Genomic DNA, 27,904 nt, shown 5'->3' with positions numbered 1-27,904 from the left:
CCAGCCTCTCTGTGAGCCTCCATTCACCCCCAAAATGCCCCTGGGAAGGGAATCACAGAATGGCAGAAACGTTTCATGGTTTGGGTTGGAAGGAAACTTAAAGCTCATCTCATTCCAGCCCCTGCTGGGCAGGGAACCTTCTACCAGACCTGATTGCTCCCAGCCCTGCCCAACCTGGCCTTGAAAATGTGACCAGCCAGAAGCAGGAGGGAGAGAATCCACCCAAAATCATCACAAATGAGCCATAACGGAGAAAATCAACCATCCCTGTCCCAGTTGTGCCTCCTCAGCAGTGCTTTTGCACTGTCTACTTTGGCCCCTGCTGCTCTGGGGGAAGAAAAAGCAAATGATGCATCACTCTGCACCAGCCCTACAACAAATCTGCTTCTTCTCCCCCAAACCAGCCTCTCCCCAAATCTCGCCAGAATACACCTGTCAGGATGGTGGGACGGTGAGGAAGCATAATAAATAAATATTAATAATAACAATAATGCTGAAATCCACCCTTCTCCACCTCTTATATAACCAGCATTGTCTTAATCCTACAGGTGCTTCACAGAAGTAAAAGGGATTTGTTCCTCCTGCAAATCCTTTTTTTCCCTTTTTTTTTTTTTTTTTTTAATGGTGACTCATCCCTATCCATGCATGGACACGCCATGGGGAGGCTGGGGGGCTGTGCAGGGTCCCAGAGGCACTGTGACCCCCAAATCCATCCCTTAAACCTCTCTGGGCTTCAGTTCCCCTGTCCTGGGGCTTGGTCATCCTGACCCACCCTGTCCTGGGGTTCAGTCTGTCCTGAATCCCCTGGCAGGGAAAGTGCTCTGGGATGTGCCCAAAATGCATCAGCAGGATGACAAAGGTGGGCAGTGGGTCCAGACCCCAAAACTCCCCCTGGAGCCACTCCAGTCTCACCCCCTGGGAATGCGGGTGTGGGGGGATCACCCCAATGCCCTCCCCTGGGCGCTGCAAGGACAAATGCTGGGTGATAGATGAGGTGAGCAGTGAGCAAAGGCTGCAGCCTCTCTTCAGAGCACGGGGGAGCCCTGCCACCATTTGTGCATCTCGAGGATCTCGGGGACCCGAACACTTGGCACCTTGAATATTTAGGGTGCTGCCCAAAGATTTGCAGCGCTCCCAGGAGGGTTGGGGAGCCCGTCCGAGGATTAGGGGCTTTTCCTGAGGATTTGGGGTGCCCCGCGCTATCCGGGGCGCTCTCGCAGGCACGGCCCCAGGCCAGCCCGTGCTGGGCGGGGGTGGCTCGGTGTCCCCGGGGTCCCATGGCTGCGCGGGGGTGGCTCGGTGTCCCCGGGGCCCCTCGCAGAGCGCCGGGCGGGGGCGGCGGGGCCGGGCGGGGCCCTTTAAGGCGGCGGGGGCGGTGCGGGGGGCGGCGCTGCCGGCGGGGCGGGGGGCGGCCGGGCCGGCCGGAGCCGAGCCGAGCCGAGCCGAGCCGCGCCGCGAACCGAGCAGCGAGCGGGGCCGGGTGAGCGCATCCTCCGGTACCGGCACCGGCACCGCAGCGGCGGGCGGGGATTTAGGCGGGGATTTATTGGCGGCTCTTCCCCCCCGCTCCCCCGTTCAGCAGCGGCTCCCCCAGCCGGGGGAGGCTCCCGCCCCCCGCCGCTGCGGCGCGGTGCGTTCGGGAGGGTCCCCGAGCCGCCCCCTCCCCTCGCACGGCGGGGCCGGGCCAGCCCCGCTCCCCGGTGAGCATCGGGGCGGCCCCGGGCCCGCGGGGGCGGGGGGCGGTGATGGGGCAGAGCCGGCTCGGCCCGGGGGGGAGCGGGGGCTGCTGCCTTGGCTGGGGCTGCTCCGGGGATGGGGCTGCTGCCTTGGCTTGGGTTCCCCCGGCCCTGGGGGCTGCTCAGGGGGAGCGGGGCTGCAGCCTTGGTTTGGGCTGCTCCGGGGATGGGGGCTGCTCCCGGCCCTGGGGGCTGCTCAGGGGGAGCGGGGCTGCTGCCTTGGTTTGGGCTGCTCCGGGGATGGGGGCTGCTCTCCGCCCTGGGGGCTGCTCCGGAGGAGCGGGGCTGCTGCCTTGGTTTGGACTCCCCCGGCCCCAGGGGCTGCTCCGGGAATGGGGGCTGCTCTGGGGATGGCGGTTTCCCCCGGGGCTGCAGCCATGGGTTGGTTTCCCCCGGGGTTTGGGGGTGGCAGACCCGAAGGGGGGCACACACAACGCGCAGCCCCCCGCACGGGTGCTCCCTTATTTTCGGTCGGTATTGTCTGCCTGGCGTTCCGTGAGGGGTGCAGGGGCTCCCCCGAGGGCTCAGCCCTGCATCGCCGCGGGGCCCCCGGGCCAGCGAGGGGCAGCTGCTGCCTCCGGCCAGCCCTGCCCTGCCGAGCCTGGGCAGCACCGCGGGAAGGCCCCTGGGAGGCTTCGGGGACTTTCTGCCCGGCCCTTCTGCTTCTTTCTGCTTTTGGTGAAGTCAGGCCGGAGCCCTGCTGGACTGTGGCTTGGGGGAGGTGAGATGTGCCTGGGGATTTTGCTGTGGCTCCAGGGATTGACAGCCTAAACCTTTGCCTTTCAGGTCCCTCCCTCCCAGTCTGTCTGGTACTTCCTTCCAGTGTGGAAATTGATCGGTTGGAGTTATGCGTTTGACCTGCAGGAGCCACGCTGCCGGTGCTTCGGGGATCTTGTGAACTGGAACGGGAAAGGAGGTAAAACCTCCCTGTCCCCCCAGCACCCTGCCCCAAACCCCTCACAGGCCCTGCTCCTGTGGCTTTGAGTGGATGAGGAGCAGCTGGGGGAGCTCAGCCCGCAGAAAAGGAGGCTCAGGGGGGAACTTCTCTCTTTCTACAACTGCCTGAAAGGAAACTGTAGCCAGGTACAGCTGACTAGACAAGAGGAAATGGCCTCAAGTTGTGCCAGGGGAGGTTTAGTTGGATATTAGGAAAAATCTCTGCTGAAAGGGTTGTCAGGCTGCCCAGGGCATTGGTGGAGTCACCATCCCTGGAGGATTTAGCAAAGGTGTGGATGTGGCACTAGGGGACATGGGTTAGAGGTGGCCTGGGCAGTGCTGGGGAATGGTTGGACTGGGTGATCTTGCATGTCTTTTCCAAACTAAACAATTCTATGATTACTCAGAGCTCCCCTCCATGAGGATTTTTGGTTTGGTTTGTTGGGAGAGTGGAGAAGGACCATGGATTTCTGGGGATGCCTTTCTAAATAGGAATTATCCTCCTAAACCAACACAGACTGTCCTGAAATGTGCTCAGCCCCCCTTCCCTGGGGAGGGCACATTTGTACAGACAGGTGGGTGTGTGCTGCCAGGAGATCTGCTCAGATGGGATGGCAAGTGCCCTTGGACCTTCTCTCTGTGTCCTTCTGTGGTATTTCCCAGTGTCTCACCATCACTGTATCAACCACTGAGTGTTTCCTTAAAAAAGCTGCATAATCCTCTCTGCTCCAGCTTGGGGAGCACCCAGGTTTGCCAGCCCTGCCTGGTGTCTCAGCCAGCTCAGTGCCCAGAGCCCTGTGCCATTGAGGAGGGTGAGTCAGCCCTGCCTGGTCAAGGCTTTGGGGTTAAAATCCCCTCGTTCCTCAGCTGGTTCAGGGCTGCAGTGGCTGCTTGACTGCAGGGCCACCTCTTCTGGCTGATCTGACGTCTCTCCCCTCTTCTCCTGGACTGTGAGCACCCTCATGGCAGTGTGGTCTTGTCCAGCCTCCTCTTGTCCTTCCTCCTTGGAGGCAGAACACCCATCTCCTCAGGATGAGGATGTTGCTGGCTGATGCCTTTCCTCTTCCTCCTCTTCTTCCTAACAGAAGCAGAGAAACCAGATGATGGTTGCACATCTGATGATGGTTGCACATCTGCTGGCCCTGCTGACTCAGGCTGGCTGGGATGCCCCAGGGCAGTCCTTCCAGCCATGAGGTTCCTGCATCATTCCCCTTCTGCCTGAGGCTGCCCTCACTTGACCTCAGCTGCTTTCCCTGCCTGTGGATGCCAGTGAGGTGCTGGGATAGGGTTGGAGACCTCTCCCTGGCTCAGTGATCCACATCCTTGTGCAGGCAGAGGGAACCTGGGGACCCTGCTCCCAGAAATTCAATCCCAGCTGGCTCCATCATGGTGGAGAGGAGGAGAGAACATGCCTAAAACTACATCCCACACCTGATTTTTGCTAAAGGGAAAACCAGAAGGGCTTGGAGAATCTGCTTGGTCTTGTGCAAGGTTTGGATTTGGGACGAGACTTGACAGGAGCTCCACATCCATCCACACCCACAGGTGGGGGGACAGGAGAGGACCCAGTGTGCATCCACCCCAGGGTCCCACTGGGCAGATGTTTGTGCCCTGTTCACTGGGTCCTGGCAGCATTTGGACCCTGGGGTAGGAGAGGGGCTGCAATGGCACCCACAACCCTGGCAAGAGGGATGGCAAAGTCAGACACAGCCTGTGGATCCCTCTGCTGTGGCCATGGCCATGCTGGGTACGAAGCTCTGCCTGCCCAGGAGCATCCCTGCACAGGGAAAAGAAAAGGGATATTTGAGGTTGGCTCTCCAGCCAGGGTTGGCAGCTGTAACAGGGTGTTTTGGCATCATCTGGTTGAGGAGGGGGGGGGTTCAAAGCCCACTGGAATTTTTATTTTGCTTAATACACCACTTAAGCAATTAGCAGTGATTGTAGCAGTCCTGGGTGAGGCGCTGGGTAGAATTGAATTTCCCCAGCTCAGATACCATTAGGCAGCAGTTTAAGGCTGTTTGCAGGCGGGTATGAGACAGTGATGCGTGTGGGGAATTAGATCTGCAACATAAAAAAAAAACATAATAAGAAAATTTCCTACAGAACTGTGTAACTTTATCTCATGTTTATTATGTGCTGTAATTGAAAAACAATCTTAGGGGTTTCTCTGACCTAATGGTGGGGAATCCCCAGTGATGACTGTGCTGTATCCATCAGGATTTGCTTTGTTGAGCACCCACTCAGCTCTCTCCCCAAAAAACCCCCAAAGAGCTCCTCCTTGGCACAGCAATCCCCAGGGCAAGAGTAATCTCTTTTAAAGAGTTTGCACTTGCTTTGGAAAGTGCAGCTGGGTCGATGTTGCAGGGCTTTTTCTTTAAACCCCCAGAGTTTGGGGTGCATCCAGGGGAGGGGGCTGAGCAGATGAAGCTGCTGCTGCTTGGCATTCCTGAGTGCAGGAAGGGTCTGCCCACAGGTGCCAGGTCAGTGGTTAATGTGTAACAGGTGTGCAGGACACTCTGCACCCACAGCACACCAGCCTGGAGGGGCATGGATGGATGTGCAAATAGTTTTCTGAGGATGGGAAGGCAAGAGGAGGAGGAGGAGAAGGGTTTTGTTGTGGGCTGAGGGGCGGAAGGAAATCGAGGCTTAGCAAGGGAAATGTGAGATTGCTTGGTTGGGGACAGGGCTTCTGCTGCTCCTCGGGGGAGGCTCTGCTATTGTGGTGGTTAAAAATAGACTTTGGACTGGGTGGTTTTCTGTGGGAAGCTCTCTGGCTGGAGACAGGCACGTGAGGTGGCACCCAATGAGGGGGAATGGACAACAGCCTCTGACCTCCTTCACCCAAAGCTCTGGGATTTTCATTTATTTTGTTTTTCCAATAGCTTTTCCTTTGGGCCATTGAGGGGGTGTCTCTGCTTTATTCCCAGACACAGCCTCCAAGCCCCAAGCTGCATTTATGATGCACCAAAGCTTTGCTGATCATTGTCACTGCACCCTGGGGACCCTGTCCCCATGGCTGAGGTGTCCCCCATGTCCCACAACACCAGCAGGTTGGGTGGCTTGGGTGATGCTCCAGTCCTGTGGCAGAGTGGCTCCCTGCAAGCTGGATGGAATTACCCAGAGAAAAGATTATCTAAGATCCAGTGGATCTTATCTATGAACTTGTCTTTATTTTCCAGCAGCTGTCAGCACAGGAAGTGCGACATCCACTGCGGGGGATTTTGGAGGGGAGGGAGAGGAACAACCCTGTGGCATGGTCAGAGTAGTGAGAGATAGAGAAAATCTCAGATTTTACTGGGTGCTCTCATGGGCCCATCTGCTCATTTGCAGGAGCATTGGTTCCTGTGGGGCTTGAATCAGGATATCACACAGAGCTGTGGGGACACCCTTATGTGCAAGAGGAGGGAAGGGTCATTTCTTGCCCATTTTCTCTTTTGAAGATGTTGTCCCATCAGCACCTCCACCCCAAAACCTCATCCTGGCCACCCAGCACTACTGAGTGCTTTGGGGCATCCTTTGTGAGAGCTGGCCTGGCCAGTGAGAACCCCTCACTAGGCAGCAGAAAAAGGCACAAGGAGCCTTTTCACTCCAGAAAGATCTTTTCTAAGCTGCAGGTGACAGGTGGACCCTGAAGTGCATCTGGGCAGGGAGTTAAAGCATGCTCCTGCTGAGGGATTGGTTCAAGGCAGGTGGCTTGACTATAAAATTTAAGGCCAAAATGCTGTTCAATTAATATTTTAGTGGGATGGCCAGTAAATGAGAGGAACAAGGAATGTTTCCATTTCTGTCTGGTTCAGACAGGCAGTCTGATTTAAGATCACAATAGTATAAATAGTGCATGGAGTACTGAGGAGGATGGAGGGAAATCAGCTTCTCCCACGCCAGGGCTGTGGTCAGGGGTCTGGGGGGAGTGAAAGGCACAGGGCAGGTGATTTCTGCTTTTGTCCCTTATGGTTTTCTCTTCTTCAGCTCAGCCTCTGCATGCCATTAAAGCTCTGGTGGGTCTCGAGGGCTGGGAAGGGTCCTCGAGGTGACAAAGGGAGGAGGTCACTTGGTCACAGGCTTCAGGTCTCAGCAGCAGAATGGGGGGAGATCAGCTCCTAGCATCCCTCATCCCTCACCCCAGAAAAAAGATTTTTCTGGAGTGAAAAGGCTCCTTGTGCCTTTTTCTGCTGCCCAGTGAGGGGTCCCCACTGGCCAGCCCAGCTCTCACAAAGGATGCCCCAAAGCACTCAGTAGTGCTGGGTGGCCAGGACGAGGTTTTGGGGTGGAGGTGCTGATGGGACAACAACATCCTTCAAAAGAGAAAATGAGCAAGAAATGACCCTTTCCTCCTCTTGCACATAAGGGTGTTCTCACAGCTCTGTGTGATATCCTGCCATCAGGCTGAGCCTGCTCGCTCTGCCCCACTGTCTCCTTCCCCAGGACAAGGTTTTGGGGTGGAGATGCTGATGGGACACGTCTTCAAAAGAGCAAACGGGCAAGAAATGGCCCTCGTTGTCCCGTGTGCCCGGGGCAGGCAGTGCCTGGGCTTTGTGCAGGCGGGCTCCAGGCTCCCCCGGGAGCTGCCCGTGTGTCAGGAGCCGCTGCCAGCAGCATCCCCTGGGGGGGCCGGGGGTATCGCCTTGCTCTGCGACCTGCTCGTGACTCGGGGATCTCCTCTGGCATGGCACGCTTAGGTCAGGCGCTTTTCTGGGGGAGCAGGTGCCTGGGTTTCCTCATGTCATTCCCGCGGGATCGCCATGGCCAGCTGGGGCTTTGAGTGGCATCGATCTTGCTGGAAACCGAGCAGCCCTGTAGGAGCAGGACAGCCGGGGCTGGGCTGGCATCTCCTTTGCCTCCTGCGCTGCCTTTTCCTTTCCCGTCGCTCTCTGGCGGTTTCCCTGCACAGCTGGAGGGATGGATGGATGGAGGGATTCAGCTTGGAGGTGGAGGGAGGGATGGAGGGGTTCAGTTTGCTGCTCACAGCCTCCAGCACACAGTGCTTTTTCCCCCTCTCAGTTTCGGATCACTTTGTCCCAGCCTGGCTGCGCTGTGCTGGGCGGAAGGGAAACATCTCTTTATTAGGGTTGTTTCCTTAAATAAAGCCATCAGAGCCAGCCGTGCTGGGCAGGCTGTGCTGGCCATCCCATGACCGGTGTGGCGCATTCGGGTTATTAACACCTCATTAGATGCTGGTTCCTCCCCACGCCTCTGGTTCAGCAAATCCCAGTGGCTTTGTTGTTGCTCCCTGACTCCTGCTTCACCGGGGAGTTGTTTTTTTATGGTCTCCTGCGCTTCTGCTGACAGTTTAAATTTCATTTCTTCTTGAGGTCAGTAGCTTTGCTTCCACTTCCAGAGTATTCTGTGTGTCCCCCCCTCTCCGGAGCAGGGGATGCCTCAGCACACCTTGGTGGGAGAGGTGTCCCAAATCACTGCCAGCAGCTGGCTCTCACCTATCATCCCAGCCTGGGTTTCCACTTGGCAAGCCCCAGAAGTTCTTTATTTTTGTTTTCTTAAGTTTTGACTCAGTTTCCCAAATGACAGAGGCAGCAGGCACAGCTCTGCCCTGGGAAGAGTTTGGGGACTTGTGCAGGTGGGTTTAGGAGCCTGTCACCAGCCTGATGCTGTGGTTGCCACTCCATGACTTCTTCATGACAACAAACCACCCCATTTTATATATTTTCTGTTCTCTTGTGTCACCCAGGCCAGGGACTCAAGGACTCAAGGCTGTGGCCCCTGAGCCACTTCTGGAGTGGGCTGAGGGTACTTCCATGGGATCTGGCTCTTTAGAAAGGTGCCTGGAGTATGCTGCAGGCCTCAGGAAGCTGGGCTGGCAGGGGATGGCCCTTCCCAAAAAGCAATTGCAGATTTGCTGCTTATTTTCATTCTGAGCTTATTTTGGTCTCCGCTTCCACCGCTCTGCCCGGGGATGCTGTCTGTGGCATGATAAGTTATTTCAAGAAGTGGGGCAGAGCTGTTGGTATGGAGGGGAGTGCAGGCATCCAGATTAAAGGTAAATCTACACAGATAATTGGGAGCCTGCTTCCTGCAGAAATCAGGTGAATCAAGGGCGGGGATGGCTCTGCAGTCCCAGGGTCTGCCCTTAAACCACCCCACTGAGTCCCAGCCTGTGCTGGGGGCTCCTGGCTGTGCTCTGGGCAGGGAGGGTTGGATATCCTGGATATGTGACACAGGGTTAGTAATCCCTGCCACCGCCTCCTCAGACCTGCCAGATGTCTCTCCTCTAGGCTTCATTTTTATAAATTGGCCTTTTAAAGTCTGTCATCCCCATGCAGATGAAAGGAAGATGCTGTGATGCCTCTGCGTGCGCGTCTCTGAGCCGGAGCCCGGCTGCCATCCCTGGATCTCCTTGAGGCTTTTTGTTTGGGGCTTTATCTTTTTTGAAGTGCCTTTTTTTTTCCTCCTTCTTGTTTTTCCCCTTAACCCCTTGGAGTCTGTTAGCTTGCCATCCCTTGGTTTCAAACAGGCAGGCCCTGAGCACCAGTCCCTCCTGGAGGGAGGGATGGGGAGATGGGTTTTCCCCCGAATTCATGGGAGGGAAACCAGAAGAGCCCTTGGGCAGATGCAAATAAACCCCTCACCAAGGGGCTTTCTCTTTCCCCCACAAGCCCCTTTCTGCTCTTTTCCCTTTGCACCCTTTCCCTTGCTCTGGCTGTGACTGCTTGGATTGGCAGCAGGAGATTGCTTTTCATCTCTGTTTTCTCCCTGAGCCCAAATACTCCTGGCCCATGGCTTGGTGCCAGGGCAGCTCCTGGGCCATGGCAGAGCTGGGGTTGTGAATTTTCAATTCAAAGGGCAGAGTCTTTAAATCCTCTGCTTGGTGATGGATGGATAATTAGGAATTTCATTTGCTGGGCGGGTAACAAACAGCTTTGCGTTTTCTGCTGCTTTGCTGATGTCTCTTGGGGAAATTCAGAGGCTGCTCCTAAACTGCAGGGATGGGTTTTTTCCCAGCTGGCATGGTTCCCTGCTCAGGTCTCCAGGAAATCCCTGTGATGCTGGGGAGAGCTTTGCCAGGGATTTCTGCAGGAGCTGGAGCTCTGCTGTGTTGTGGGATGTGAGGAGCCAGTACAGGCCCATGTGTAGCCTGTCCTCAGTGCCTCCTTGGCACAGCCAGGGCTCTGTGAAGCATCCTTGAGGAAATGCCACATGTATCATGTTTCTGGTGGGATTTTGTTGCCTGTGTGGGTTTCTCAGTGTTTGGGGGGAGTTGAGAGCCCCTTCCTGGGATGGAGGTGCTCCCAGAGAGCTCATCTCCTTAGGGATGTGCTGGGAATATGGCAACCAGCTCCTGGCTACAGCTGCTGCTCTGAATCCCAGCCTGCAGGGCTCAGCCCTGCCTGGGTTCTGGGCACTGACATGGCTGGGGTCTGGAGGATAAGGAGTGGGTTATGCCAGTCCCCAGTGCCCGCCCTGATCCATGGCTGGTGCTGTTCATCAGAGCAGTAATTAATTACTGGCCCTGTAAGCTGCTGGCGGGATCCGGCGCGTGATTTATTAGCAGGAGTAATCCCTCACCAGCAAAAGGGCTGCTCTGTGAATGGAGAGCAGCAAAACCCAGGGAAAGAGCTGCTCTGTGAATGGAGAGCAGCAAAACCCAGGGAAAGAGTTGCTCTGTGAATGGAGAGCAGCAAAACCCAGGGGAACTGTCCTGGCCTTCCAGAAATGGATCCCACAGGCACAATCCCTCCCCCTGGAGCAGAGCAGCCACAGGCACCCAGTGTTTGAGCAGCTGAGGTGGATTTGCCAAACTGCTGCCCTTGGAGTGGAGGAAGGAGGGTGTCTGGACACAGGGACCAGATGTTTGGGGTCATGGGCTCAGCAGTGCCCCAGCCAAGGCCCACCAGCAGCCATGAGCAGTTTTGGCACTGAGAGGTGATTTTTGAGATGCAGTCACTCAGTCACTGCTGGGGTTCCCCAGGGGAGGCTGTTCATGCTGCCCAGCATCAGGTAGAGATTTGGGAAGTGCAATATGAGCACCAAGCTGGACTGTACACAGGCCCTGCCAGTCACAGCCACTGGGAGAAGGACCAGTGTGGAGGTTGGGCAAAGTGATGCTTCTCCCCAGGGGCTCACAGGTCTGCTCTGCAGCTCCTGTCAACTTCTGGTGTGCTCCTGGGTCTGGCTTCTGTTCCTTTTCCCCCTGCACCCTACCTACTCATGGGCCTCTGCTGAGGACCTGTCCTGGGTTCTCTGTCAGCTGATGCTCAGCAGGGAGAGCAAAATCCCAAAATTGATGTGGCAAAGGATGAGAGCTGAAATAGAGATTGGAGAGAAAGAGAAGGACCAGCCGTGGGGTGCAGAGGGGAGGGTGCTGCCCTGGGTGGATACTTCCAGGACTCCCAATGCTCCCTCCCCCTATGGAGAGCTGTGCCATGCCCAGGCAGACACAGAGTGAGAGGAATCCTGCAGGCAAACGCCCCTGGGCTCCTCCGCTCGGGGACTCCTTAGCGGTTTCATGAGAAATCAATAATGCTTTTGCATGGTCATAATTGTAAAATAAGTACAATTTATGGCTGCTGCTAGGGCCAAGATTTTTTCCTAGTGGATGAGGTGGAGAGAGAGCAACACACAGACACTTTCCCACAGCATTTTCCTTTGCACTGGAGCTGCAGATCAGCTCTGGCATCAAGGGGTGACCTCCATTTTGAGTGTCAGGGTTGTTGTCCATGTCCATGCCCTTGTTTGGGGGTGCAGGGTGGGTTGTCATTGTCCATGTCCCCATTTGAGGTAAGACAGAGTGGGTTGTCCATGTCTCTGTTTTTGGGGGACAGGATGGGATATCCATGTCTCTGTTTCTGAGGGACAGGGTGGGATATCCATGTCCCTGTTTTTGGGGCACTGTCTGTGTCCGTGTCCATGCCTCACTCAGGCCGTGTCCTCGCCTGCAGCCCGCCGGCAGGTGGAATGGGGCAGCCATGAACGGCGATGCCCTGTGCCAGGAGCCCTCCTCCCCGCTCCCCGACTGGAGGGAGTTCTGCAAGCTGCACGCCCAGGCAGCCGCCGTGGACTTCGCCCAGAAGTTCTGCCAGTTCCTGAAGGAGAACCCCCACTACGACACCCCCGGGGCAGAGACCTCCTTCTCCCACCATTTCACCGCCAACTTCCTGGACATCTTCAGCCTGGAGGTCAGCAGGGTGTTCGTGTCTGACTCGCCCACCAAGTACAACATCGTGCCCTTCGTGGGGCTGCAGAACTGCCACGTGCCCTACGGGCGGGAGGTCACCCCGAGGAAGGAGGAGACGTCCACGGAGTCTCTGGACAGCATGGACGCCCCGCTGGGTGCCAGCCGCTACCTGACCCCAGCCCAGCAGGTGCAGGCTCACAAGGTCTCCTCCTACGGGCAGTCCCGCAGCTCGGAGGATGTCTCCATCCACGCTGCTGCCAAGCCCAAGTTTAAGAAAGGTTTCTCCCTGAGGAACATGAGCCTGTGCGTGGTGGATGGCATGAAGGAGATGTGGCACCGCAAATCCTCTCCGGAGCCGGGCGCCGAGGCCGCCCTGGGCGGGCGCAGGGCCGAGAGGGAGCCGTGGCCGGCCGGGGGCAAGGAGCCTGGGGACCCTCGGGAGAAATGGACGCACAAGCTGCGCCTGTCCAAGGTGCCCTCGTCCAAGGTGGAGCTGGTGGACATCCAGAGGGAGGGGACACTGCGCTACATGGTGGCCGATGACACGAACTGTGTGGGCAGCTCGCAGTGGCAGAAGTGCCGCCTCCTGCTCCGCAAAGCGGTGAAGGTGGAAGGGGAGAGGTTCCTCCTGGAGTTTTATGTCCCTCCAAAGGTAAGCCCTGGCTTTTGTCCACTGTTGTTTTTATGAGGAATTCAAGCAGTTCTTGGGCTTTGCTTTTGGGGTTGTTTTTTTTTTTGTTTCCACTGCTGAGCTGGGCTGAAATCCAGCTGTGGTCCAGAGGGAGATCTGGTGCTGTGTGGCTGAGGTGCAAATGGATTGGAAAATGTGCTTGAAACCCATCCAACCTGCAGGCCAAAATGAACCTTGCACTCTTGGTGTTGGTCTGTGCCTCTCACCTTCTGAGAAAATATAAAACAGGAGTTTGAACTCAAATGCATTTCTATGGAGAGCAGCTCAGCATGGGTAAGGATGGTGGGCATTGCTCTGGACTGGACTGGGAACTTCCCCAACCCAGGAATGGGGTCTGGCTGGAAGGAAACAACCCCAATGTCCATGGTGCCCACTAGGGAGCCTGTGGGAGAACTGGAGAGAGTGACAGGGCAGGGGGGAATGGCTTTAAATTGAAAGAGAGTCGAGATAGGTGGGACATTGGGGAGAAATTCTTCCCTGTGAGGGTGATGAGACCCTGGTACACCCAGAGAAGCTGTGGCTGCCCTATCCCTGGAAGTGCCCAAGGCAAGGTTGGATGGGGCTTGGAGCAACCTGGGCTAGTGGAAGATGTCCTTGCCCATGGCAGGGGGTGGAAAAGGATTCCTTTAAACCCATTCTGTGGATGGAGGATCTGATGAAGCCTGGTGTGTCAGCTGCACCAAAGAGAAAATAAACTTGGGTTAAAATGGAACAACTGCTGCTCTTAAAACATTTAAGAGAGAGCTCATAGAGGGATTCCTTTTTTAGTGTATCTTGATTTGCCTCTAAAAATCAATTTTGAAATTATTTTATGGCAACTTTTATGAACATTGTCTGCTCTTCTGTTATAATCACACCCCACTTTGGTTTACAGCTTTCTCCTCTCATCCCATCTTGCTTTCCATCTGGCAAATGTAAAAGTGGCACCAGTCTGGCACAGCTGGAAGAAAACTGCTTTTTGCTTCAGCAGCCCACAGCTTTGTTTTTACATAGACCCTACAAAAACTATGGCCATGTCTGTAAACCTTTAAAGGGAAGAACCCTCCTGGAGAGGAGGGGGTTGGAATGAGATGATCTTCAAGGTCCCTTCCAACCCAAACCATCCTGTGATTCTAAGACCCTTCTCTGGCTCAGGGGTGAATTATCACCTTGTTTCCTTTCCTTTCGAAGCAGCTGCTGCTTCCTTTCTGACCTTCTCCTGTGCAAACACCGAGATGGAAAAATTCCCCAGGGATGGGCAGAGCCTTGCACGGCTGAGACGTGTCTGCAGGCAGCACTGGGGCTCTGGGGCTGGCAGAAACGAAACATCCTGAAAGGGAAAAAGCAGTTTCTGTTCTGTCTTGGATTTATTTATTTTTATTTCCCAATAAAAATGGGAACTGAGCCCGTTATTGGTAACTTGCAGCCTGGAGCTCCTTGCTGGCCTCATCCCACCCTCTGCATCCACGGCACCAGGCGCAGGTCTTGGTGACTAAATCTCATCTCTGCTTCCTGCAGCTGCAGTGCTCCAAATCCCAGAGCCCTGGAGGGGACCAGCCCTGGAGAGGAGCTCCACAAGCTCCTTTGTGGGAATTTGTTATAATTAAAACAAATATCTGGGGAATTTGTTGCTCAGCAAACACTTGGAGTGGGAGGTACCGGGTCTTGCCTCCCCACCGAGGCTCCGGCGGGTGCCAGGGGCCCTGGGGGAAATTCATTTTTCTTGATTTTAATGTAATTAAAATTCCCTGCATGGCTGAGGCTGCTGTGTTGTAGCTGCTCAGTTGAAATGCTGCTCCTGTGCTGGAGAAACAGGGCTGCTTTCTGCATGGGAAGCATCCCCCATCAGATAGCACAGCTCTCTCCATCGGGAGAGGGTGGAAAATGGAGAGAAATTAAGTGGTGTTGGCAGAGCTGGCACATCAGCCTGCGCTGGAGCAAGAAGGGTGGTTTGGCAGTTAAAAGCACCTCCCTGTCTTCCACTGGGCCTCCTCTTGGTTTAATTCACAGAGCACAGAGTTATCAGGCACGGGAGGGAAATCAATGCTGTTTATTCCCCCTCTGTAATAACCACACAGGCTGAGCTGATCTTGCCTCTGAGAGCCCTGCTGCATTGTCCCCAGGGACAGTTTGATTCAATTGAGTGACTTTTTTTTTTTTTTTTAATTCATTGATTTCTTTTCATTTGTTTTCTTTGCTATTTTTTTTTCCTTTTCTCAGGCTTCCAAACCCAAGGTGAGCATCCCACTGTCGGCCATCATCGAGGTGCGCACCACCATGCCCCTGGAGATGCCTGACAAAGACAACACCTTTGTCCTAAAGGTGAGAGCAGGGTGTGGATCCCTACAGGAACCCCCTCTGCACCTGAACCCTGCACTGCAGGAGGCTCAGACCCCAAAGGGATCATTATCTTGGCTTTCAGAGCTGAGATGCCAACAGCACAAATGCTCCCCAGAGGATCCCTGCCTGCTGCAGCTGACACCAGGGTGTTTTGGGATCAAGCTGTTTGGCTTTCACCATGGGGGGGTTTGGCTTCTCTGTGTCACCAGGAGATGGGTTAAATCAGTGACCTGAGACAACCTGCAAGGGAAAATGCTCCTTGGTGCAGCTGCTTGTGGTTTTGTGGCTGCTGCTGAGCCAGATCAGTGACGTGTGGTGGCTGTTTCATTGACAGTGTGATAGCCCTTAGTGCTGTGGTCTGGTTGATGAGGTGGCATCTGGTCAAAGGTTGGACTTGATGGCCTTGGAGGTCTTTTCCAGCCTTAGTGATTCTATGGGAGCAGCTCTGTGGGGCAAATGAGACCCTGGGGATCAACCACACATGAGTCTAGGGGCATGAGCAGAGAGTGAAAGTCTCTTTCTTCAGAATTTTCCATATCATGCAATTAATTAGCTGAATGCTGCCTCCTGCTCTGCTGGAAGACAACAGCCTGTCATGGCAGATCAGGGCTGACTTTTGCATGGACACCATGACAGTGATGGACCACTAGATTTTGAGCATTTTTGTCTTCTACCTTTTCTAAACAAACACCTCTCTCCCTGATGCTTCTCCCCCAGAGTGTGTGGTAAAGCAGAAAAGAGGGGCCAGGCCTCCCAGCTGAATGAACCTGCTTGAAAGCTTAGAAAACTATGAAAGGAAAAGAGGGGGGAAATTGAGCCTGGCTTTGCGAAAGCTCCCAAGCCTTGAAATCCACGTGGCCCCTGCACACATTCCCAGGAGAAATTTCTTTCCATCAAATCCTGCTCCTTTTCAAGGTCACAGAACTTCTCCTGGCACCTTCCCTTCTCCAAGGACTTCCTGCTGTTCAGCCTCAGCAGTGGTCAGTGTCCACCATGGGCACAGAGGCTCATTCAGCTGTTGTTTTCTGTGCCCCAAGGCCAACCTCAAGTGTCTCCTATTTTCCAGACTGACCAGCCCAAGGTCCTCCTTGCTTTCCTTGCAGGCTCCACAGATGTAATGCCCCAAAGTGTACATGGAGCCATGGCCCAGAGCAGATGGGAAGGATTGCTTCTCCTTTCTTCTTCCTCTCTGTCCAGCCCAAGCTGATGCAGTGCTTTCCTCACGCCATGATGATGATGATGTTGACTCACATGCAGCCTGTGGGCTGGTGTAACTGGGATGGTTTCTGCAGAACTGCTCCCAGGCTGTGGTTCCCCAGCCCGCACACCCACAGCGATCGCTCTGAGCCCAGGGCTCACCCTGTCCTTGAGCTGGAGGCTGGTTTCAGCTTCTTCTTCCACTTCAGCTTTGACAAGTTCATTTGAATTCTTGCCTGGTCCTCCAACACATTTTCAGTGTGATGTCATCCATGAATTGATGAGGTATCCTCGCATCCTTTTGTGCTCATCACTGAGGAGCAGGCACAGAGAGCCTTTGATGGGAAGGAGCACATCCCTCAGCTTTGACCACTGGCCATTGACACCCCATCAGCCACCAATCTCTGCTCTTGGAACATGGCTCATCATGTTCTTGTCACATTTTCTAGATGCCCTTACAAGCCCCACCTCAAATGTGTCACATCATTGTCCAAAGCGTGTTCAATACCCAGGATGTGCCACTGCTTCTCCCTATCCCTGGAGCTGTCACAAGCATGAGCAGATGGGCTTGGTCCTGACAGATCCCTTCTGGGGATTTCAGCTCTGGGATGCCTCCTGGGTGCCTGTGAGGGTTGGTTTCTCTGGCTACTGGAGAAAAATTCTGCACTTGCCCTGTTCCCATCTTCTGAAGCCAGACATGCTCTCTCCATTCCCACTGCTAACAGCTTGGTGACTGCTCCAGCCATTCCTTTAATGCACTTTGGAATGCTCCAAACCCTGCCAGCTGGAAAATACCTGCTTTACCAGGTACCTCCTGCTCCTGCCCTGTCCTGGCTCTCACCCTGCCATGGGGGAATTGATCACAATTGATCCTTTGAGTGAGCAGAGCCAGCAAGCACAGCATGGACCCACCCAGACAGGCTTTGCTCTCCCCTCCCAGCTGCTGGCACAGGATGCTGCTCCTCTTTTCTCACATCCACTAATTGTGGTTCATGTTCTGCCTGGCTCCTTCTTGCTGGGACATCTTTTTGCTCCCCCATTCCCCCTTTGCTGGCTGGACTTGCAGAGAGGGTGAAGCACCCTCAGTGCTGGGGTGCAGGTTAGGTGGGCAAGCTGGGTGCTGTGGTTTCCCTTTCTGTGTGATGTGGAGCCCAATCTCAACCTTCACACACAACACACAGGTTTTGATGGGTGGAAAAGCCCCTGCCTCATTTAGGGATGTTACTATGGCTGGAAAAGCCCTTGCCTTGTTTGGGGAGGCCACACTGAAATAGTTCCTGCCAGATTGCCTAAAAATGAGCAGCCAGTGTGTCCCCAGAGCCCATCAGACACCAAGCACATGCAGTTTTTTCCATTGCACAAGCAGGTGCTTGCAAAATACCCAAGCCCTGCACGTGCTTTGCTTGCTGTCATGCTCTGCATGAGTGAGCAGCCCCATCTCCCACGTCAGCTTCATGCCTTGCCCTCAAAAAGCCAGAGAAGATCCTTTCTGAAGTTAAAGAAACTGGGGAGGGGGATCTTTGCTACTCCCCTCCACCTCTGCTGGGGACAGGGTCCAGGTCACTGCTCAGCCCCAGCCAGAGCTCTGTTCCCTGCCCTCCCTGCTTATTTTCAGGATGGTGATTCAGTTGTTTGTGATTAATTGAATTTGCTTGGAGGGTGTCTCAGCTGGCAATGTGACACTCTCCCAGAGTCAGGGCTGCTCTGCCACCTCGGGAACACAATGTTTAAGGCTCCATGAGGGATGCAGGGAAACCTGCCAGAGGCACAAAGCATCCCATGGCATCTGAGTCCACTGATGTGGAGCTTCTGGTTCTGCCTGGCCCCAGAATGGCACAGCTTCTTTGGGCTGGACAGTTTGGAGACTCTTTTGTGTCCTAAATTGTTATTTATTATTTTTTCCCTGTGAAAGGGGGTTTCTCTCCCACTCTGTTGCAATCAGAAGTCAGAAGCCTCATGGACCAGCAGGCAGAAAAGATAATGGAGGAGAGGCTTAAAACTCCTGGGGTCTGACAGGGTTGTGGTGCAGAGAGCAGTGTGGCTTCTGCTATACCTGTGCAGAGGTAGTTTTGGGGGGACACAGAGGTGCCCCAGGAGTGAGGGATGCTGTCTGTGCTTGGGCATAGTGCCACGTACCCTAATGCTGCCAGCCAGGTGCGTTTTTTCCATGGAGGCTGTAAAAACCTTGTAAAAAACTTGTATTTGCTGATATGGTGCAGTGGGGTTTTCCTCTGAGCCCTAGATTTGGTCAGGGGTCATCTTGGATGCATCTTTCTGAGTCACCCTTTGGCACCCCTGTGCTGGGGTGGGGTGGGACACTGATCCCCTGGGTCACCCCTGTGCTGGGATGGGGTGGGACACTGATCCTCTGGGTCATCCTTTGTCACCCCTATGCTGGGGTGGGGTGGGACACTGATCCTCTGGGTCACCCCTGTGCTGGGATGGGGTGGGACACTGATCCTCTGGGTCACTCCTTGTCACCCCTGTGCTGGGATGGGGTGGGACACTGATCCCCTGGGTCACCCCTATGCTGGGATGGGGTGGGACACTGATCCTCTGGGTCACCCCTATGCTGGGATGGACACCAATCCTGTCCTGCTGAGCTGAGGTGCTGTTCAGGGGTTCTGGCTGGGCTCTGGGGTGTGTTTTGCCTCGGGGTGGGGGGCAGCAGCCTGGCACAGCTGACTCCATCCCACATGGCCTGCAGGTGGAGAATGGGGCTGAGTACATCCTGGAGACCATTGACTCCCTGCAGAAGCACTCATGGGTGGCTGATATCCAGGACTGCATCGACCCTGGGTAAGGATTGCTGGGGAGGGGCTCTGTGGGGCTGAGCTCTGGTGCCTGAGCACGGGCTCTTACCCAGATGCAATTTTTGCCGCTTGGGTTGTCACAGGAAGTGCCCAGCTCACAGCAGCAGAGGTCTGGAGGCAGAGTTAGCAGCCTGTGTCTGCCAGGGATGCAGAGCACTGGCCACTTGTTCACCCTTCTCTGCCCCATGTCCCCTCAGCCTGGCAGAGGCAAGTGACCTGGAAACACAGCCTCAAAGCAGGAATCTGCTTCTGAATCTTTTATACCATATTTGAGCTATTTTCCATGGTTTTTTCCAGCTTATCATCCATGATATATTTAAGATTCTGCTGATTGAATTGATTTGTTTGTATTTCTATCACAGTGGCATCAGTGTTGTCATTGGAGTCATAACTCAGCCAAAACTTCTCATCTGCTGTTTCACCAGCACATGCAGCAAGCTGTGTCAGGGAGGTTTGTGTGCCTGGTGCTGCTGCCCTTCAGCTGGCTCAGACAGCCCCAGCCTTGGGGAAACCCTGGCACTGCCTTTCTTGGCACAGTTTTGGAAAATCCAGGTGCTCATGCTTGTAGCAATGAAAACATCACTCAAATGTGGAACAGAGGCTTGGAGAGGCTCCTGCTCCCTCCAGGCTGCCTTTGGCCCCTCCTGCTAGCGAGAGGCACTTGGTCACTGTGGAGGATGCACTGGTGCACTCCAGGTCTTTGCTCCTTTTGCTGTTTTCAGAAATCTGTAATTCATTGGCATGGATTGCCCAGAGCAGCTGTGGCTACCCCATCCCTGGAAGCACCCAGGGCCAGGCTGGAGTGGTCTTGGAGCAACCTGGGCTGGTGGAAGGTGTCCCTGCCCATGGCGGGGTATGGAACAAGATGAGCTTTAAATTCCCTTCCAACCCAAACCATTCTGATTCTGTTACTGAAGAAGCACTGCTGAGGCTGGGCTGCTGAACCAAAGCTGGGAAAAGGCCTTTTTTCCCCTCAGTCCATGTTTCAGTGCTGGTTTCCCAGCTGGAGCTGAGCACCATGGCTGTGCTGCACCGCAGGAGCTGCCGATGTCCCCATGCCTGCCCCTGGCCCTGGCTCTGGCCCTGGCAGCCTCCCAGGCCTCTCTGTTTGCTTAGCACCCAGCACCAGCCCGCTCTGGCCCCCGGACGTGACTGTAAAGCAAATAATAATGAACTGCAGAGCAAATAATAATGAGCTGTTTAATACACCGCCACACACGCCGGGCGCCAAGAGCGAATTCTCAATCAGCTCCCGATGCTCCTGCCAAGGGCTGCGTGCTGGAGCCGCTGCCTGAGCGCCCAGCCACGGCTTTTCTGCAGAGTTCTGTTGGTTTTGGTTTCCTTCCTCCCTTCTTGTTTTTAACTGGCTGCAGCTGAATGACTCCCAATGGCTGATTCACTCGCTGGCCACTAAATAATTCAGCATCTTCCCCTGCTGCCTGTGCCCACGTGGCCCGTGTGAAGCAAGAGCTGCCGAGTGCTGTGGGCAGCTCTGGGCTCTTGCTGGTGGCTGGGATAAAAATAGGATGTGGAGCAAGTTGGATGCTTGTGCAAGAAGGGTGCTGAAGTGCACGGGGAGGGCTGGCAACAGGGATGTTCTGAGTGGCTCCCTGGCTCTATTCCCGCTTGCTGCCTTGCTCCAGGCCTCCTGACTTAGTGGTTTATGTCTTGTAGGGATGTAATTCCTGTGGGTGGGTAATTCCCTTTGCAGAGGGTGAGAGTGAAAGCGCCCTCGGGTGGGAAGGTGTGTGGGTGCAAAGCTGAGAGTCAAGGTAACAGCTTTCCTTCCAAACCCACAAAATCCTGCAGCAAAATCCTGCAGCTGGAACTGACCAGCATGACCTGTGCAGTGTGGGCTTTCAAGGGTTTCATCCTTCCCACGCTGGTTTCTCACTCCCAAAAAGTCATGTTTGGTGGCTGCTCTGTCTCTCAATGCTGTTGGTGCAGTGGCAACCCCTTGGGAGTAATTCAGGGGCAATAGGATGTGCTCTTGGATCACACTGGAATTTTGTTTGGTGTAATCCCCATTCCATGCCAGTGAGTGGAGGTGCCACATGTGTGTGTCTCTGTGCTCTCCTCCAGGGACAGTGGGGATGACATTGAGCTGGTGTCCTGTGCACAGGGACCCTGTCTGCCAGGCAGGACAACCTCGTCCAGCTGCGAGTTCCTGAATGATGGTAAGGAACTACATCTGGGAAAGTCTGGGACTCCCTCAGAGCCATAAGCTAGCCCTCAGGTGTCTCCTGGAGAATTCCAGGAGAATCCAGCACAGTTGCCTGCAGAGCAGGACGGCCCCCAGCTTTGCCCAGTGATGCTAAGCCATGCACTCATCCCTCTGCAATCTCCCTTCCAGAGGTACCCAGGCCACCAGACAGATGTGCCCTGCCCAGCTCTCACAACGCTGCCATGGCCACCTCTGTCCCTGTGCCCCCAGGCCGGGGCAGGGACTCCCTGGGGGAGCTCCTCACTCACGTCCCACTGGAGAACTTCCTGCAGACTCTGGAGTCCTCCCCCTCCGCTGGTGGGCACCTCACAGGTACTGGCATGCAGGATCAGCACCCATCTCACTCTGGAGGGTGCGCAGAGGGAGAGGAGGAGGGGGGGTGATGTTCAGGTGCTCCCTAAAAACCTGCTGTCCCTGTGGGCAGGGGAGGACAGCGAGGCCGAGGCTGAGATCAACCTGTCTGACTTCCCCTGGTTCCACGGGACTCTGTCCCGGATCAAGGCAGCCCAGCTGGTGCTGTTCGGGGGCACCCGCAGCCACGGCCTGTTCGTCATCCGGCAGAGCGAGACACGGCCGGGGGAGTACGTGCTGACCTTCAACTTCCAGGGCAAAGCCAAGGTGGGTGTCCTCTGCTCCTCCCTGTCCTCTGCTCCTCCCTGTCCTCTGCTCCTCCCTGTCCTCTGCTTCTCTGTGAATGTTAGTGTAGGAGCGACGGGGGTAGGATGGTGGGGATGGACGGAGATGAGAGATCTCTGCAGCCAGGTCAGGAACTTGGGGTTTATTGCAAAGGGCCTGGGTGCAGGGCCCTGCTGGGAGCTGCCAGCCACAGCTCAGAGCAGGCCTGAGAGAAGAGAGGGGCAGAGAGGATGAGAGGGTAAGAGAGTAAGAACATAAGAGAGTAAAAGGGTAAGAGAGCGAAGTTCCCGTTACAATACAATAAATCCTTCTGTGTTGAATATTCTAATTCTCACTAACCAATCTAGTACAAGATACAAACCCTATAGCATTTACATACAGCCTGTAAGAATCATTACATTACCATACTGTGTAACATTTTAAAACTCCTCTTTAAAAAACTTACCATACTGTGTAACATTTTAAAAACTCCTCTTTGGACCCCTTCTGCCAAGCTGTAGGGTCTGCTCTGACCCTTGGGCCTGTCTGCAAGCAGAGGGTATTGTTTCATCAAAAGGGGATTACATTCAGCTGGCCACACCATTGTTTTCCAGTTGTTCAGTAACTAAGGGATCTCAAAGCTTGCTTTCATTTCAATCTCGCTTATAGTTTCTCTATTCTCAAAATCTTTTGCCAGACAATCATATTTATAAGGCTTTCCTGTTTCATCTTCCCCAACATGTTAGTGCCAGCCCTGCCCAGCACCTCAGATTTCTTCTTGCTCTGTGGGTGACCCCAAATGCAGCAGCTCTGCAGGGAGCTGCACCCCTCCCTCAGGACCACCTGCCCTTGTGCCCCAAGACCCCTCTGCATCCTGGCCAGCCCCTTCTACACTTTCCCAACTGGATCAGTGCCTGTCATGTGAGCATATGGATAAATACCCATGGGGGCTCAGTGTAGCCTGTTCCCCTGCCCGCTCCTTGTGTGTTCCACATCCTGAAATACACAGATTCCCTATGAAAAACCAACCACAAGCAGGTTTTTGATGGGTCCCTTTTCCAGCAGAGATTGCCTGTTCTTGTCACCTTGCAAGAAGTAGTTCAGGTGGGCTGGAGGCTTCCCCAGGCTGTCTGTGACCCCAGAATCAGAGCTTCAGCTGCCCCTGGTTATACCCAGACACCCTTGTCTGTGTGTTTCTTTATGGTGTTCATCCCCAGGAGGGGTCAAACTCCTCCTGGGGCTTCAGTGAGGTAAAAGTGAGGTTTTACAGGAAACACCCTGCAGCAGGGTAAACACAACAACCCTATTTGGAGCAAACCTCCCTTGGCTGATGGAGGTGCAGATTGCAAGGGTGAGTCTCACCCTCCCACCCCCAGCTCACCCCGTACCCCCTGCACTTGCAGCACCTGCGGCTGTCGCTGAACGAGAGCGGGCAGTGCCACGTGCAGCACCTCTGGTTCCAGACCATCTTTGACATGCTGCGCCACTTCCACACGCACCCCATCCCGCTGGAGTCGGGCGGCGCCGCCGACATCACCCTGCGCAGCTACGTGGTGGCACAGAGCCCGCAGCCAGGTGGGTGCCAGGCGGGGTGGGGACTGGGATATTGTGCCTGAAAAGGGACAGATCCATGGGATTCCCTCCTTAAAGCAGTGCCCTGCTGATGTGTGTGGCTCTGGAGGTGTGCCAGGGTGGGTGTCACCCACTGGAGGGTGGGCATTGAGGCCCAGGCAGCAGCAGGGCTGTGTTGGTGTGACCCCTGTGCCAGTCTGGGTGACAGTGTCCTGTGACCCCTGTGCCAGTCTGGGTGACAGTGCCATGTGACCCCTGTCCCTGGCTGTGACCCCTGGCTGTGGGTGACAGTGCCCTGTAACCCCTGTGCCAGTCTGGGTGACAGTGCCCTGTGACCCCTGTCCCTGGCTGTGGGTGACAGTGCCCTGTGACCCCTGTCCCTGGCAGTGGGTGACAGTGCCCTGGCTCGGGCAGGACAGGAGCAGAGATGTCTGCAGGCTCAGAGCATCCTGCTATGCCAGGAGAGAGCAGGAAGGAGAACTGGAGAAGAAAAGGGTCAGGGATGGAGAGGGGGTGTGGGAAGGTACCCAAGAGGGAGGGGGCCGAGCCCGCAGGCAGCACAGGAGGGATCAAGCTCCTGTTTCCTTTGCAGACACCGGTCCCCCGCCACCGCTGGTGTCACAGCCCCCGGGCTGCCGGGTCGACCTGCCACCTCCACACTACTTCTGCAGCACAGCCCCTCCGGGCCCGCCGGTGCCGCCGCCCGCCGAGGGCGGGGTGCCCGTGGCCCCCGCTGTCCCGGTCCCCGCACCCTACCACCGCCTGGAGGGTGCCCTGGGCCCCCGGAGCCGCAGCGACAGCGCCGAGCGCCGGCCGGAGCCCTCTGCCGCCGGTGCCGAGGACTACCACGAGGCTGACAGCGCCCGGAGCCGCACCCGGGCCGTGGAAAACCAGTACTCCTTCTACTGAGCCCCCCGTGCATGGGGGGCTGCGGGGCAGCCGTGCCCCTCACCCTGCACCGGCCTCGCCACCTCCTCCTGCACCACCAGCCACCCAGCCGGGATGGGATGTGCTCCTCACTCCCTGGGGCTTGTGGGAGCTGTGTCAGTGCTGGGCAATGTCCTGAGCTGTGTCAGTCCTGAGCAGTTGCAGTGCTGGGCAATGCCCTGTGTCAGTGCTGGGCAATGTCCCTGCTGGACCTGGTGCCAGCCCCACGGCTGGGGCAGTGCTGGCGGTGTGGGAGGCTGAAATTCAGAGTCAGTGCCATTTTGGAGCTTGCAGCCTCTTCTCCTTCCCTCCGGACCAAGAGCTTTCTTTCCCAGGGCTGAGCTGGGCTCCCTGCATCTCCTCCTGGGTGTGACCATTGTGGGATGGCACCCGAAGCTGTGACAAGCTCCATCCTCCAGCCAAAGCACCGTGTCCCCTCTGGGGCCAGAGCCCAGCATGGCCAACATCCTTCTGGCACCAGTGCCCTGCAAACCAGCTGCCAAGGGACTCTGGCATGCTGGGATGAGCATGGAAGTGTGTCAGATGTCCATGCAGAAACTCTTCCCACACACATGGAGCACTCAGAGGGCCTGAGGGTTTTTCTGGGCTGGCTTTTGGGCTCCCTCTGGGGCAGGTGTTTCCTACCCTCTGACAGAAGAAGGTTTTTGTCCAAAGCTCAAAGCTTAATGAATTGCATTCAAGGAAGGGTTTTCCTGCTGTCCTGCTTTTTCTGTCCCTTTGTTTCCTTTCTCTCCTTGCTGTAGTAACAGAGAATCCCTGGATACCCTTTCATCCTCCCTTTCTTCCTTGATTTTTCAAAACCTAAGCTCTCCACAAGGGCATCAGCCTTCTGCCTGCTCTCTGCCACAGCTGGGCAATATTTTCCATTGCTCAAGGCAAACCTTGGGAAATATGACAGCACTTCCTCTTTACATCAGTTTTGGTCATTTGGGATGTTTTGGGGGGTCAGGCAGAGACCAGGGGCTGTGTCCAGAGGTGAGGGACAGCTTTGCTTTGCAGGTAAAAGCAGGTATTCCTGCCTGGCTGGGCTCCCAGCAATAAAAACACTACATTGATTCTTTTCCAACAGTCCAGGGAAGCCCTGAGGATGGTTTTTTTACAGGCCAGGGTTTGTGCCTCATGGGAGTTGGGAGATGCTTCAGAAGGGCAGCTTTGCTTGCAGACACAGTGTTTGCACATCCCCCTTGGTTTGGCTGACACAGCTTGTGTTACCCAGCACCAGGACACCTGCTGCTCGAAGTTATCACTTAGTTCAAAGAGGTACAAGCCAAGCCACAACCTCAAAAAACCCCCTTGAATTTGCCTGGAATTGGGTTGGGCCAAATTTTTATTTATTAGGTGCCTTCTTTCCTGAGCTAGCAAAGCATGTCCCCAGTGCTTGACTCACAGGAGGAGAGGGGAGGTGTCTCCAAGGCTCCTCCTGTGATGTGAGAGCTGCCTTTCTGGCCCTTGGATGTGTGAGATGATCCTGGTGGATCCCATTCCTGCAGCAAATGCCACCTTCTCCCCAAACACACCTCCCTTCAGAGGGCAGCAGGAGCAGGTTGCTCTGTTGAGGGTATTTCTCCTTCCTCAGCCCAGCTACAGCACAGCTCAGAGGAGCAGGGAGAGGCTGGATGCTCTGGATTGATGGGTTTAACACACATGGTGGATGAGGGGAGATGTCCAGATCTGACACAAACATCATCACTCTGGTTCTGCCCTGAGGCCCCAAGGGTGGGATCCAGAAGGCTGGATGGGAGCACTGCCTTATAGACCTTCAGATTTTGGCTTTGTTTCTCACTTTCTGTGTCACAGGATAGGAAAATGAGGGAGAAGCGATGATCTGCAAGCAAAAAATGTTAATTTGTAAATAGGGAAGAGTCTGGAAGAGTTTACTGTTGTGTAGAATAAATTAATTTTATTTAAAAAAAGAAAGGGGGGGGGGGGGGACTTGTTAAAAAAATGGAGAACTCGAGTTCCGGTTTTAAAATAAAATCACTTGCAAAAACAACAGCATGTGAGCAAGAGCTTGGGGCTTTGCTGGATTTGCTACCAAAAAAAAAAAAGGAAAAACAGAGGGAGGATGCTGTCATGTCTCATGTGTGCAGACCTCATTGGTATCTCTGGGCAGTTGGAGCCAGGCTGGGTCTGTCTCTGCCTGCTGGAGTGCACTGAGAGGAGGGAGAGGAGAGTTCTCTGCTGAGCAGAGGGAGGAGGAGGGTGGGTCCAGGCTGTAGAGGACAGGGTTTCCTCTCCTTCCAGCCTGTTATTTACTTTGTCTGGTTAGTCAGTAGTGCAAGTCAGAATGGTCCATCCCCCGAGCAGCGGATAATGGGGAATGAGCAGCCCTGGGCTGTGAAGATGCCCCTCCCTCGCTAAAGGCCTGTGCTAGCATCTCCCATGGCCTGTTATCCCCCCTCCTCTGCCTCCATCTCTCCTGGGAGACTGTGCCTCATGTTCTGACGTTGTATGTCTTTCTAGTGTGCTCTTTTCTGCTGAGAATCCCCTGGGAAAACTGGAGCATTGTCCCAGACTGTACTGTGACAGCTAAGCAGTGACAGACGCAGCTAACACATGGCTTTTGGGGGGGTGGAGGGAGCTGCTCAGCTCGGTAATCAGGCCATGGTTGTGTCATGATCCATTCACAAAAACATTCCCTCCCCAAAAGTCACCAGAGCCTTTTCACCGCTCCTGGAGAGCTCATCCATCAGGAGCTGGGCAGCTGGGGAGGTGACACTGAGGGCTGTGCCTGGGGACAGCTGCTCCTCCTGCCTCACAGAAAGCCATTCACACCTCAGCTTATTAGCAAATTGACTAATTACAGCATCAGTCTTGCTGGAAAACATCCCTTTCCTTTCACAGGGTGTCTGGAAGGGCAGGGGGAGGACAAAACAGCATCGAATGCAGAGATTTGATGCTGAAACAAGGGGAAAGCAGTCTCGGCAGCGTGTGGGCTGGATTCCATGCCAGCAGTGCCCTCTGCCCAGGGCTGGAGAAGGACTGGGCTGCAGGGATGCTGGACTGGGCTGCAGGGATGCTGGTGCTGAGCTGTGCCCTGGCACACACCATGAACAGGACAAAAATGCAAAGGGATTTCAGCAGTGCAGCTGCCCACGTTTCTCGTGGGTGTTGGAGCTCCACGGCTGCTCCTGCCTGACGTGCAGGTTCTGTCTCAGCAAAGGATTGCAGTGCTTCCAGAAGGATCCCTTTGGTAGGAGAACTCAGAAACACAAATGAGCTTCTTTGATAAAGATCAGGGAGCTGAGTTTTGTTAGCACTGACCTATGAAAACACTGCCCTGTTCTAATGCAAATCTGCTGACCCCAGTAAGCCCAGTCCTGCCCAGATCCCAGCCCAGCACTTTGATTTTGTGGGCTTTGTGTTTTGATGAAATACTTTCTATTTTTATATGACCTAAGTAACTGTCTTGCCCCCCCTCCCCAGATTTTTTCTAAGTAAATCGTGCAGAATACACCAAGAGTCTGCACCAACTCCCTCGACTGTAGTTTGAGAGTGAGATGTTCCCAGGTCTCTTGCCCCACAGTTTGCAGGGGCTCTGCCTGATGACAGGCAGCTGCCTGTTTGTTTCCTGGGGCTGTGAGCTGTGGCTGGAACAAGCCACGTTCTGGGCAAGTGAGTCCAGCTGCTCCCTGCAGTCCTCAGGCTGCCATTCTGCCTTCCTCCCATGGGGACTGGCACGGGAGGGCCAAGTCCTGGCAGCTCATCATTCACAGCCCTGCT

The 27,904-nt window shown here is 55.1% G+C and overlaps 1 protein-coding gene across 4 annotated transcripts; it reads left to right on the top strand.

Moving 5' to 3' along the window:
• Window positions 1-1,388: 1,388 nt before the first annotated feature.
• SH2B2 (SH2B adaptor protein 2) lies at window positions 1,389-26,174 on the top strand. Of its 4 annotated transcripts, none has more exons than XM_077188691.1 (10): window positions 1,389-1,480; window positions 2,523-2,652; window positions 11,567-12,454; window positions 14,693-14,794; window positions 18,717-18,808; window positions 20,905-20,999; window positions 21,176-21,358; window positions 21,471-21,664; window positions 23,065-23,236; window positions 23,826-26,174. In XM_077188691.1, exons 3-10 carry the CDS (start codon window positions 11,594-11,596, stop codon window positions 24,140-24,142), a joined length of 2,016 nt encoding a protein of 671 aa, XP_077044806.1. In that variant the 5' UTR covers window positions 1,389-1,480; window positions 2,523-2,652; window positions 11,567-11,593; the 3' UTR covers window positions 24,143-26,174. The 4 variants fall into 4 exon arrangements, with proteins under 4 accessions (XP_077044806.1, XP_077044807.1, XP_077044808.1 ...); XM_077188692.1 differs by lacking the exon at window positions 1,389-1,480 and adding an exon at window positions 1,539-1,700; XM_077188693.1 differs by lacking the exon at window positions 1,389-1,480 and having other exon boundaries at window positions 2,074-2,652.
• Window positions 26,175-27,904: the final 1,730 nt, after the last annotated feature.

The sequence above is a fragment of the Agelaius phoeniceus genome, chromosome 20 (assembly GCF_051311805.1).
Source record: "Agelaius phoeniceus isolate bAgePho1 chromosome 20, bAgePho1.hap1, whole genome shotgun sequence".
Classification (NCBI taxonomy): domain Eukaryota; kingdom Metazoa; phylum Chordata; class Aves; order Passeriformes; family Icteridae; genus Agelaius; species Agelaius phoeniceus.
The sequence above is the reverse complement of the archived record's forward strand: the minus strand, read 5'-3'. Positions and strand labels throughout refer to the sequence as shown.

Coding starts and splice junctions, on each gene's coding strand:
- SH2B2 (XM_077188691.1), top strand. CDS start 11,594: ATGAACGGCGATGCCCTGTGCCAGGAGCCCTCCTCCCCGCTCCCCGAC. Junction 18,809..20,904: donor CAGGACTGCATCGACCCTGG/GTAAGGATTGCT, acceptor GCTCTCCTCCAG/GGACAGTGGGGATGACATTG. Junction 23,237..23,825: donor GGCACAGAGCCCGCAGCCAG/GTGGGTGCCAGG, acceptor TTTCCTTTGCAG/ACACCGGTCCCCCGCCACCG.